At 46.0% G+C, this 13,061-nt stretch overlaps 1 protein-coding gene and 1 long non-coding RNA gene across 5 annotated transcripts in view; one reads left to right on the top strand and one right to left on the bottom strand.

The window, feature by feature from the left end:
• Window positions 1-12,626, bottom strand: part of DHRS7B (dehydrogenase/reductase 7B) — a 461,566-nt gene extending 448,940 nt beyond the window's left edge. Inside the window, exon 1 of one of the 4 annotated variants that reach the window (XM_069645759.1) lies at window positions 12,515-12,626. In XM_069645759.1, coding sequence (XP_069501860.1) covers window positions 12,515-12,612 — 98 coding nt within the window. In that variant the 5' untranslated portion in view covers window positions 12,613-12,626. The remainder of the gene's footprint in view (window positions 1-12,514) is intronic. The other 3 variants (XM_069645761.1, XM_069645758.1, XM_069645760.1) reach the window with 3 other exon arrangements.
• Window positions 12,627-12,646: 20 nt separating this feature from the next.
• Window positions 12,647-13,061, top strand: part of LOC138567501 (uncharacterized) — a 30,858-nt gene continuing 30,443 nt past the window's right edge. The window contains exon 1 of the long non-coding RNA XR_011302228.1: window positions 12,647-12,774. This is a non-coding gene — a long non-coding RNA (uncharacterized lncRNA). The remainder of the gene's footprint in view (window positions 12,775-13,061) is intronic.

Here is a 13,061-nt window from a genome sequence, read left to right as displayed (position 1 = left end):
AGGCAGACCGCTGTGTAGTGGTTGAGGCGGTTGCACTTCCGGCAGGTTGAACCCCATGCAGGGCATGTTTCTCCTCCGCGCCAAGCGACACCACACCATTTGCAGTAGTTCTCTCGACCTTGGGGTAGGTAAGGCCGGGAAGGGTTTGAGCCTTTACTCCCTTGCTCTGGCGTTTCTTGATGGCAGCGACTTTGCTTTTCTTGGGTTCATCCAGCAGTAGAAACATTGGATCACAGCCTCGATTACAGCCTCTTGGTCGTCTGTGAGTTCACAAAGACGTCCCATTTCAAGGATTCGGGATAGCGCAATGTTCTTTTCCGACAGGATGGGTCTTCTCAGCTTCTCCGATGAGATCCAGTTTATGATTTGGAGCCAGATTGCGAATTCTTCGTTGGGAGCAACTTACCGCCATTTCCCGTACAAGTGCATGGAAATTGTCTACCGTCTCACTCTTGCGTTGTCTGGCCATACAAAAATGGAACCTCTCAGTCTGGATTGAGGTCTGGCTTAAACTTGTTTGTCAGTGCAGCTTTGGGGGTGTCGTAGTCTTCTACATCTCCATTGTTGGGGAGAGTGTTGAAGAGGCGTAATGTTGCTGCCCCAAGGTTGACCAAAAGGAATGTGCGCTTTCTTCGGTCTGTGATGATCTCCCTGGCCTTGAGATGCAACTCGAATTGTTGTAGCCAGATGCCCCAGCGGATGGCAGCACCTGCAGCAAATGTGTCAAATGGCGCCATGAGGGTGGTAAGTGGCGGGTCTGGGCAGTCTGGGATGGGGTTGATGCTCCTCCTGTCTGAGGGGGTTGTTCCCGCCCTCGTTCGGTTCGCATTCGTGCTTGACATGGCTGTGCCGGGGTGTTGCTTGGTGAGTGTACAGCTGTGCGCGGGTTATAGTTATCTGGTTTTCTGGCGCACGTGTGAGCATGTGCCGTTTGGTCGAGTTGTAGGTGGTGAGAACTGCAAGTATGCCCTCTTACATGGGCGAGGGGGGGGGCTTTGCTAGTAGTGGGCCCCTCTCACCTGGCTTTCTCCAGTCAATGCGGCTGGATGCCCTCCTTAGACTGTTGCCTCCACGTGTTTGGTGCTCTGGCTAGGTTCAGTATTGTGCCTAGAGTGTTAGAGTGTCTTCCTAGGCTGCTCGCGAGCGTAAGCGAGATGCTAGAATGTTCATGGGACTCCTTGAATGTTGCAGGAGCTCAGAAACGTTGCTCCCCGAGTATATGCAAGATGATGGAATGTTCATGGGGCCTGTAGAACGTTGTTGGAGCTTGGAGACGTTGCATGCTAGCATGTGCGATGAAAAACGGAATGTTTAAAGCACAGTAAAACGTTGTGGAGCTTGAAAACAGAGCTTGCGGGCTTGTTCGCGTGTGTAGAACGTTGAATGAAGGCCCTTCTGTGGTACATGCATATGATAGCGAGCTGCTGAACTTGTCCGACTTTTACCCGGAGTGTGAGGGGGTTTATACGGCGTGTTGAGCTGGTCCCACTTACCGGAATACAATAATGCTGTTCCGGTCTCTGGATAATGTTGCTCCGGACTCTGGTATGTCGGTAGCGAACAAAGCTTTTGTAGAGGTGATGAGGGTTGATGACGGGCGCATGTGGTGAAAGCGCCGTCCTTGTCACCAGTGTGATGTTTGAGGCTCTGACAGTGTAGAGACTCAATTTAGCGCGCAGGCCTGCACAGGCCATTGAGTTACAGCGCAGATGAAGAAGAACACACAACCAGCTTGTCTGATGCATACACCCGGACCGGCGGGAAACGCAGTTCCGGTAATTCCTTTATTTTCCAGTCCTGCCCCCTGCACGTGACCCGGTCTCCTGCGACATCACACACACATGGGCAGAAAACCATATTCTCTGGTGCTCACACCCAACCACCCCGCATTCATGCAGTTAAGCACCAACCATTAGGCCCTGCAATCAAAGGCAGTCCATGGTCAACAATTAATTCAGAAGGTAAGCCCACTGTAAAACTGTATCATTGGTACTCCATTCACAGAAAAGTCAGAATGCCTGCGAAATGATGTGTAAATTCTATATCGGGCATTGCATGGTATTGTTTTAAATTAAAATCTTTGAATTTTTACAATATAACTTCACACGTGAAAATTGGAGGGGGCCCCACACTTACTTTTCGCCTGGGGCCCCGCAAGTCATCGGGCCGGCCCTGGTCACTGTGATGTCCACGTGATCCACATCAAGTGGGCAAGTAAATAAAAGTATGAGCGAAAGCCCGCAAAAGGCAGTCCCCGCTCGGTAACCACACTGTGTCTTTGTTGCATGTGTGCCGGTCCAACCTCCCCTTGGCCTGCCGGGCCCAGCCTCTCCCGGCGAGCCCAGCATCACAGGCACGAAACTGTATGGAAACCCACTGCAAATGGAAACATAAATAACATCAACAGCCGACACGATCCTGGCCACAGTTCAGAACGGCCCGGCCCAACAATAATCCATGCAGCGGCTATAATACACGCTGAACCTCTACCTGTTGGCGGCCTGCCCCCCTTCGACGGAATCACCAGCGCAGGGGGGGTCCATGGCCTCCTATCAACGACCACAGCACAGCGCTGGCCCTACATTGGCCACCCCGCCTCCTCAAGCTCCCCTAAAGAACGCTGTCATCATGGAATCTGGTGACCCTTCAAGTCCGGCTCAAGAGACCTTCCCACAAAATGGACACAATTCCTCCCTTCCATGGCCAAGGAAAATAACTTATAATAAAAACAAAACCGGAAAAACAAAAGGGGGAAAGGCCAGTGAAAACCAACTATTAAGAGCAGACACTGGCAGTAAAACCAAAGGCAAAAACTCTATACCAGTAGACGGCAGAAAACACAATCAGAATTCAGGCAAGAAAAACGACACATGGAAACAAGCCCTCTCAAACCCATTGATTTCGAGTGCTCTCTTCAACCTCTTTAAAAACAACAATGTAAACGTAAACTAAACGTTGAGTCTGAACTCTCAGACGCGGACATATTGGAGGTCCAACATTTCCATCACCAAAGCTAAGAAAAACAGACAATTCAAACATTACGCCTCCCACACCAGTTCCTATCCAACCATCCAACACAACGCCATGCTTCTTGCCAGCAAGTGTCTCGCCAGGTCCTGAACAGATACCCAAGCTCATGCAGCCAGAAACTCAAGATCAGTTGATCGAGCCAAAAATGTCAACATTGTCTTCTGATACCACAAATGTTGAAGCTATCGAAGAAGCAACACGGTCTCCCGGAGAGCAAATCAGCAAACCAATGGCCACTCCAATTCAATAAATCGTGGAACAGCAACGTCAAGAGATCATTGCGGGGCATTTAATGAGCCCCCCAACGTGGGCAAACATCCATTTACAAAGACCACCGAGGCAGCAAATCATTGAGACTCCATCCAGCCAATGTGAGCTCAAGCAACCACCAACAGCCCTTGACGCCAACAAGATCAAAGGCAGTTCAACAGAAGGCACCCCCAGTGGAAACTTCATCTGTCTTTCCCGATTCACCAATGGACCCAATAGATGCTCCAGTGAAAAACAGACGATATAGGGACCTTTCAGGTGATCCCCATAAAGGGTTGCCCAAAAAGAAACCTGACATGACAACAAACATGTCAGCTATCACCATAGCTCTGACACCTTTTTGTAAATTATATGAAGCTATTAACGATGCCACAAAAGACAACACATCGATCATAGCAACAATCCAGTCTAAACTCATCTTTATGGAGGGGTACATAACAGCAGCAGAAGGAAAACAGGGCATCGTCCAGGCCAATTGGGAAGCAAAGCTGGCTGGCTTAGAACTAAAACAGAGCGACACCATCCAAACTATTCAAGTCCAAACAATGAAATCAGAGAAGGCTTCCCAGACTGATGAAACTATTACCCGAGGCAGCGTGGCTCCAATCTTTAACAAATTAGTCACCAACAGCGCAAGGTCATTACAACATCCACTAGCCCCACGAAAAAGAATGCAGGGTCTAGTCACGTAAAGAAACAAAACCTAGTCTTACAGCTGGCAGGTGCAAAGCAAACAGCCACCGCTAAAGTAAAGCCTGCAGGTCCAAACAAACAGGATGACAAAGAGGAATCAATATTGCTAAAAAAAAACTGCAAGTAAACAAACCAGAAGAGGCACCAGTGTTTATTGACCTCAGTAAATCACCTCGATCACTGGCTGAATTTCAGGCATCAAGTAGCCTGATGGACTTATCGCAACATTTACACTCAGATGAATCTTCTACCAGCTCCCAGGCTCAGAGTAGCCCGAAGAAAACCATGGCAGTCAGCAACGACACTCAGAGACTCGGGTGTCCCCAGCTGTGAATAAAACTCAGCTGCTTGTAGGGGTCACCCACCAGAAAGTGACAGAAAATTATCAAGAAAAAAACACACGCCCAGAGGACATCGATCCATGAAGAAGAATCGCCACGTATAGGCAGTCCCTCCACTTACGAAGAAGTGCCATCCAAAAGGCTGCGACATAACCTGCGAGATGAAAAATGGACAAAACAGCATACAGACCACTCTATTAGCACTGACAAAACCCCTAGGGGGACATGAGTCTTCAAACTGGAACAAGTATCAAGCAAATCTGCCTACATGATAATAAACAGAAAAACAGTGCTGAAAACTCTGAACAAAATTGAGTCTTTGAGATCACTAAAAACAAGACTAAAAAAGACTTGATTGAGCCCTACCATAGGGATTAAAAAGCTAAAGCATTTCTCCACATAAAATCTCGGGCCCTGCAAGTAATCCCTGTGGAAGCCTACAACGATCTTAAGCAAGCTGGCTTTTTATTAACGGAACTTGGAAACCCTCAGACCGAATCACGAAAAGGACGTCAAGAAGAAAGGTGGGCCCATAAAACCCATTACATCTCCAAAACCCAAGACCTCTTCAATAATAGACATGGCAGAAAGGATTCCGTCCCATCACCCAAGACCTTACATGGTTCATTCAGAAAGGCGCTTCTCTTCCAACAGCAAAGACACTCGGGTGAAGGCTTCATCAAGGCTTGTCACACAAGGATCCGACAAAACAGACCACCATTCCAGTTCGCATGTACCATCCGACCAACATTCCAGTTCGCTAGACGATGTACCATCAATAGGAAAGTCAAATGGTCACATCTCCCGAACCGGGGCAAAACCCCATGAGCAGAGAGAAACCAGATCTCCGAAAGGACCATGGCAATGGCTAAAGGCAGTGGCAAAAGGGAAGTCTCGCAGATAGCAACCACAATTGGTGTCGAATTGGACTTCGGCCCCACTACCACCAGACCAAGAAGAAACTGTGACAAATACTCTGTCAATGGCCTCATGGAACACTCGAGGCCACACGCACCTTACCAACCCAAGCAACCAGGACCTGGGGGGCACGATATTTTATGCCTCCAGGAAACCTGGCTAATAGAGAAACCCACCTTGAATGGATACACGATCGAACTTTCTGCGGCCACACGGGGCATATTCAGACGCCCGTCCTCAGGCCTCCTTCTCTCAACACGGCTTAGCTCTGGTATAAGGGTTACTAAAAAACTAATAGTCATATGTGATGCTTGCGGTCTTAACCACATGGACACACCAGGACACAAGGACTAGAACATCGCGTACGTCCCAATTAGCCATCATAAATCTCTATTAGAATCCCCAGAAAACTTCAACTACAGTCTTCTGCAACCAAGTAGCAGACGCCATTGATAATATACGAGTGGATCAGAACACAACTCATAATCATTTGTGGAGATCTGAATGCAAAATGTGATCCGGGAAACACTGATCCGTTGAGAATGTATGATTAATTTTAGGCAGAAGAAAGAGGAACCGCATGGATGTCCTTGATGAACTCAACAGAACTTCCACAACGTGGCATGGCTGAAACTATGGGAAAAGATCATCCCAACGTGGGAGCGTGAATACTCCAAGGCAACTCTTGACTATCTTTTTGTATCACATAGCCTACTGTAACTTATTGAATCTTTTGAAGTAACCCGGACCACAGAAAGCGATCATAACCTGCTTTCTATGACGTGGACGTCGGCACATCCAGAGGGCAAACTATTTCTTCCATCATTGGAGTCAAACAACCAGCAAACCAGACTCCGCCTGACCGCTGCCAACATCAGGACCATCACAGACAAATATGAAAGAAACATCATAAACAAACCGAAAGAAATAGAACAACCAGACTACCTCCCTTTTCTATTAAAATACAAGGTGGAACCAAAGGGAAGCAAAGCAACAGGTAGATAGCATAATCATGAGTATGATCAAACTCTGGTGGAAAGAAGAAAGCGCCTGAGGCAAGCGAAAAGAAAAGCAAAAATCGAGAATTCTGAACCCTCTTGGCTAAAATGGCAACTTGAAGTAAACCGCTACAAATCATGGCTACACAACCATAGATGTTCAATGTATCAAAATGACGCAGAGATCATGTTGAGAACACTAAGCACCAAAAAAAATCTAGTGACTTTTGGGCACTCAAGAATACAGGCAAGACGCAAGAAAACCAATTGGCCAACTCGGTCACTGAAGAAAACTGGATTAACTTTTTTGAAAAGTTATTCACAGCCCCCCTAGCTCAGACTCCACCACCAACACACAAGAGCAGCAGCCCGTGGATCAACTTAGCCGCAGAGGAGGACATCAGGGACGTTATTAAACGTCTAAAATCCTCCAGAGCCCCAGGTCCAGATGGTCTTTCCAACATTGACCACAAGCAAAACCTGGACGAATGGACAATATTTATCAGTATCTTATTCCAGCACTGCAGTTCATCAAAAGCAATCCTGATTTCTTGGTCCCATTCAGTAATAGTCCCACTGTTCAAACGTGGCAACGGAGAAGAGCCAATGAACTATTGGCCAATAGCATTATTGGACATCATTGGAAAAATCTTTGCAACACTACTACTCAAGCATTTCCAATCCTGGGTAAAATCAGCGCCAGCAAATGATCCATTCCAGATGGGCTTCTTAAAAAACGGTGGAACATCTATAAACATCCTGATGTTGAATCTAAATCTAAAGTCAAGCAGGCGTCCCCAACAGTGTTTCTGGCTTTCATAGACCTTTCGCAGGCCTTTGACAGAGTGGACAGGTGTATTCTTTGGTCTAAAATGAAAAACTGGAAGTGCCCGAGCGAAATATTAGACCCAATTATGGCACTTCATACCACAACCAAACTTCGGGTGCGACTGAACAACCAAGGCCTGTAGTCAAAAGAAATTCCATCAGAGCCCGGGGTTAAACAGGGCTGCCCTTGGGCTGCCCGTTAGCCCCGGCCCTCTTCATCAGCTTCTTGGGCGAGTTCAAGGATACAGAACCATCAATTCGAGCTTTCCCTCCAAAAATAGGAAACACCAATGTGTCCCGTTTACTTTACGCTGATGATCTAATCTTGTTAGACCAGACGGAAGTTGGCTTACAGCGACAACTCACAAACCTGGTGCAGTACATGGGTACAAACAACCTACAAATTAACAAACTAAAAACCAAAAATCATGATCCTCGAAAAAGGTCATTCGAACAGTAGACGCAACAGAGGATGGTATCTGGAAAACACCAAGATCGAAGTGGCCACCCATTTCAAATACCTGGGCGTAACAATCGATAGCTCAGCACATGAGCCAACAAGTCTTTGTGGGGGAAACTAGGAACCTTGCGGCTCAGATGAGAGCAATTGACAAACAATATGGTAAATTCTCATTGGTTCCGGTTATCCAATTCTACAAAGGCAAAGTTGTTCCAGCCATAACTTATGGGATGGGAGCAACACTTACCATGCCAGACACAATCTGGTCTAAATTGGAAGGGCTACTGTGGAGATCAGTCCTTGGTCTTCCAAACTCAGTCTCAATCGCAAGCATCAGGCGTGACCTGGGTCTGTTGTCTTTACTATCAACAATTGAACAGAGTGCTATGCAACTTTTTAGAAAAACTCTTCTTCCGGACACACTCTCAATCTACAAGATCATTGCAATAGAGCTTACCTTCGGGCACACCAATATTCTAAATACCTGGGCCAAGAAACAGCAAGCAAAATTAGAAGAATTGGCATGCACCGAAGATGACCTTGTAAGGAACCCCCAGAGAATAAAATATAAAATGGAACTACAGGACTGGATCAACACAGTTGATAAAGTCCAGGCAAACAAATTAACAAAGCATCTGCCGCCCAGCTTCAACAAGCTCAAAGTTCCATTGCCATACTGTATCAAATTCCCAGACAAAGGCCTCATGAAGATCTTTAACAGCACGCTTGAATCTACTTCCTACGCGCAAAATTCTCTCCATCAGACTTCAGTCTGGGTCTAAGGAATGCAGATTATGTGCTACACCAGACGAGTCTGAAAATCTAAGACACTTGCTGATGCACTGCCCAGCACTGAATCTGGAAAGGGCAGCCTATTTTGTCACCCCTTGGGATGGACTCCTTGATCTTGGAAGATGATGTCTGGTGGAACAGATTACTGACCGGAGAAAACATCAAATGGACTAATACTGCAGCAAAACTATATGACATCACTTTAAAAAAAAATCAACTCTCACGCTGAATATGTGATCCGACGATCGTCAAGCGCATGCAACGCTCTGCCTATAGAGAATCACAACGAATAGTTCTTCCTTGTAAAAATCACAATGTGATTATACACAAGTAATAAAAAAAATGTTTTAAATACATAAACAGGTTCTCAGTATATGGACAACTAAATCTCCAATGAAATCTAGACAAGCCTTTCCCAGCAGTAACAGTCTAAAACAAGTTACTACCTATGAGGAACAAACCATATCAAAGTCAGTGGGCTAGAAGAGTCTGCAGGGAGCCAGGACAGCCAAAATCAATATGAAACAGTCTTTGGAGCGGAGATACTTCTTAGAATCAAAAGGCTTGCACAAAGTTAGAGAGTTTGTTAGAAAATCACTTGTAGGGTCACAAGCTGTGAAAACAGAGTTGGAATCAACTCTAAAAGTAAGCCACTGCAATTCCCAACTGAGAAAAGCAAGGCTACAAGACAGTGAGGTAAGTACTCCAAGTCTAAACAGTACCACTGGTTCGAAGAGTGGTCCAGCTGGCTTCTGTCCTGCTACAGCGTTACAGACCCTGTGTTCCTGAGCCTCAGTTGTGGGGACAAGAGGGAAGACATCTGTAGGGCTCCTGCGGTGGTACTTCGGAGGTCATTGGCAGCTACAGGCTCTTTTCGGTTTCAGCGCTTAGTAAACAGCACTGTTGCTGATCTCTGGTACCGGTTGGGCTTCCTTCACTCCTTGGGTCTGGTGAGGGGACTCTAGCTCTGGTCGTCCTGCTTCTGGAGGGTGCTTAGGAGACTCCTGGAGCTTCTAGCCGGATTTCAGACGTTTCACCCGACTACGGATTACTCGACCCAAGGCACTTGGTTCTTGCAGCAATGAAGAAGTACAGCCAGACAGGGAAGATGGTCCAGTGGAGTTTGTCTCTGGGTTAGTTGGTCCCACTAACCCAGGGGGAGAAGTCGTCCATTCCGAAGCTTCTCTGGCTGAAAAGGGAGTTTCAGCACAGCAGCAGGGCTTCACCAGGCAACTGAAAGGTCCAGGAGGATGCAGCAAGCTTTGTTCACGGTTTCTTTGTCGGGTTTTTCTCCCAATGGTCGACTCTGCCTCTAGTCCCAAAACCGTCCCCTTTTACGCAGATTTCTCCCATTCATGTACAGCCTAGGCCGTCAATGACACATCAGGGTCGCTGTCCTGAAAGGACAGCCAGCCAGCCATTCAGGACCGGTTGCATTTAGGCATTCCTAGAGACAAAAGGACAGGGGAGTTTCGGGACCCTAACTCACATCCTGTCCTTCCAGACACACTGGAAACAGAGGCGGGCCTCAGGGCTGAAGTGCGCCAAAGGCAAGACAAACAAAGGGCTCCAATCTGTTTGACGCACAGAGTAAAACCCAAGAAAGACCTAACAAACAGAAAATTGTAAAAAAAAAGAAGACAGGGGCCGGTTTTATAAAATGGTCACCCCTGAGTGCTATACTGCAGCTGAGGGTTCAGCCTGCTGTAGAAAAGCACAATGGTAGGAAAAATTAAACCACTGCCACTAGCCATTTAAAAGTAGGGAGGGCAACTTACAAATCTTACATGAGAATGTAGGATAAGGAGCTACTAGGTAACCCCCCAGCACTCCACTTAAAATGGTGTGTGCTGGACCCACAAAGAGAAAAGGTAAGCAAAGTCAATTTCACTTTACTATTCTTGGGAACAGTAGTTTACAGAAGAAAAAGGTATTTTAAACCTTATGAGAAATCTAAAAGATTTCTCAGTGACACTGCACTGAAGGTGCTGTGTGTCCCCATACAAAAAGTAGATGCATATGGAGTTTGTCAGACTCCCAAAACAGTGCACACATAATCCAAAGGTCAAAACACATGAGGCAGTGGGAAAAGGGTCTCACTCACTCCAGGGTTAAAATGTAATAGTCCTACAGTCCAGCAAAAGAGCTGGGGGTCTCGAAGGTTGAAGGGAATTAGCACAGAAATGAGAATTCTCCCCAACATCACTGCACCAATATATGGCAGTATTCACATGCATTCCTTCACACATTATTCATGTTTGCTTTGCGCAAAATCCAATAGTCAACAACCATAACGAAAAGTACCTCCAGGATAAAAAAAAAAGAAAAAGGATCCAAAAAAGAAAGAAGCAATAAACAAACGGAACCACAAAGTCCCATCAACCGAGGTCTCAACTACCCACAACCTACCAAATACAAGCAACAAGAAACCACAAACAGCAAAGACTAAACCCAAAAGACCATGAAAAACACCAATCGAAAGAGGACGCCCACTAAGGAACACAACCCACGCATCATGCCTCGTCACAAGAAAGACAAAGAAGTCAGAAAAGACAACAGAAATAATAAAAAATCCCAAACCACTTGCGAAGGCACGGACCAGCATGATCCCACAATCCCAAAAACTCGACAAACTTCTGAGATGGCCCAAGGAGACATACAAATAACAGAGCAAAGAGAGACTGCAATGCTCGCTACCTGTCCACATACGATAACGTGGTAAACAAAAACAGTACAGCAACAACGAACCCACAGCCAACAAGCTTCACGAATACAGACCCAACCAGGACACAAACGGATGACAACTAATAAACCATCACAACCCGGTCTCCACCATGGACAATACCCAAACCAGAACAAACAAACTGCAAACCATCACACTCACTCTACACCCCCTATATCACCAAGGCTGGAACAACAGTGGGGTAGCTACCCGATTTACCACCCGGAAACGAACCAACCCCACCATAAACCATATCGGTCTACTCAACAAAGAGACTGACCAACAAAGAACCACCCCACCCAAAAGACTCAAACGGGAAAAACCCACCTGGAACGGAAACCCAACCAACACCACACCGGTCAGAACAAACAATACTAACAACAACACAAAAGGTAAATCCAGCAAACTACACTGCAGCCTCAACATTAGATCCATGGCAAACCACTCAACAGAAATCAATGACCTCCTAAGCGAAGGAGGCACAGACGTGCTCTTCCTCACTGAAACCTGGCTATCAGATAACTATTAAGCCATTGTGAACGAAGCAATACACAACAATTATAAATTAATACACGCCAACAGAGAAAACCGAAGAGGAGGTAGAATCGCAATTATACACAAAAAACACGCCTGAGCATCTCGAATCATCACAACCAATGCGGAAGACTATGAATCCCTCCAAATCAAAATAGAACTCAACAACCAATCCAACATAGTATTCCTACTGATCTACAAACCATTTTCTTACAACCCCAACTTTGCAACAAAACTAGCGGACGAGGCCACCATGCTATCAAGCCACCATGACAACCTAGGTGAAAGAGATCCCACCGATACAAACATAGATACAACAGGAGACACACTCAACTACTACGCCACAGAATCGGCAAACAACAATTCACAGAAAGAACTCCATCACCCCTACACACTTTGCGACAGACACTTACACCAGAGCAGGGTCTGTGTATTAGCTGCACAGCAATTACTGCCTCTGCAGGCTTATATATGTAGACACACCAGAGCAGGGTGTGTGTAGTAGCTGCACAGCAGTTACTGCGTCTGCGGCATTAGTCTGTGCAGGTATTATTATATATGTAGTAACTTACACCAGAGCACGGTCTGTGTAGTAGCTGCACAGCAGTTACTTCGTCTGCGAGCACTGCAGAGCCTGAACCCTACCGCAAATGATCTTCGGAGCAGCTATTGTGTCTATAATACCAACAGGCTGCCCCGTGTAATTTCAAAACCAGATGTTTAGAAAATCACGTACTTACAATATTTAATTTCAACAAGTGATAAGTACAATACAAGGAATTATAGCTTCAACGTGCATTCCTAGAGGTTGCAAAAGGGCGGCTCCTAGTAACAATATAACAACAAAGGGGTGAGAACGTCTAAGTTGATGGATGCTAAAAGAAAAGTATATAAAATTCACTAAAAGAGCTGGATGGCATGCACTCACCTCATGCTGCCTAGAAACTGGAAATGCGCGTTTCGTAAAGGGTAGTTTTCTAGTTCCATTTGAGAAATGGACCCTACCAACACTCGCCTCCACTTCATCACGTGGGCTGCTCTGCATCACGTGTGTTTCAACGTCCGCTTCATCACGTGGGTTTAAGCGTTCATTTCGTGATCTGTTTTGCAGGAGAGGGAAGACAAGACGTTGGGTTGCGATTCCTCCGTTGCGAATAACACTTCCTATAGTTGGTTATTTAGTTTCTGGTAAGTCAAAGTTATCTCTTGTTGATTGTTACTTTAATGCAGAGCGGCAATATTGGGAAGGGGGTATTTCTGTGTATTTTGGTGGTTTGTAATGTGCATCGTTACTGATTCAATTTTGTTTTTTTCGTTATTTCAGTATTTTTTGAGGATATATAATGTGCATCAAAGGGGTGCAGCAATATTGGGGAGGGGGTATTTCTGTATATTTTGGGGTTTGTAATGTGCATCGGTTGAGATTTACTCAAAGTACAGGTGGATTCAGTTCGTTTTGGGCTTTTCTCATGCAG

Source organism: Ambystoma mexicanum, chromosome 2p (assembly GCF_040938575.1).
Source record: "Ambystoma mexicanum isolate Mex_15411 chromosome 2p, UKY_AmexF1_1, whole genome shotgun sequence".
In the NCBI taxonomy this organism is placed as follows: Eukaryota; Metazoa; Chordata; class Amphibia; order Caudata; family Ambystomatidae; genus Ambystoma; species Ambystoma mexicanum.
This window is presented reverse-complemented; position numbering and strand designations above follow the sequence as displayed.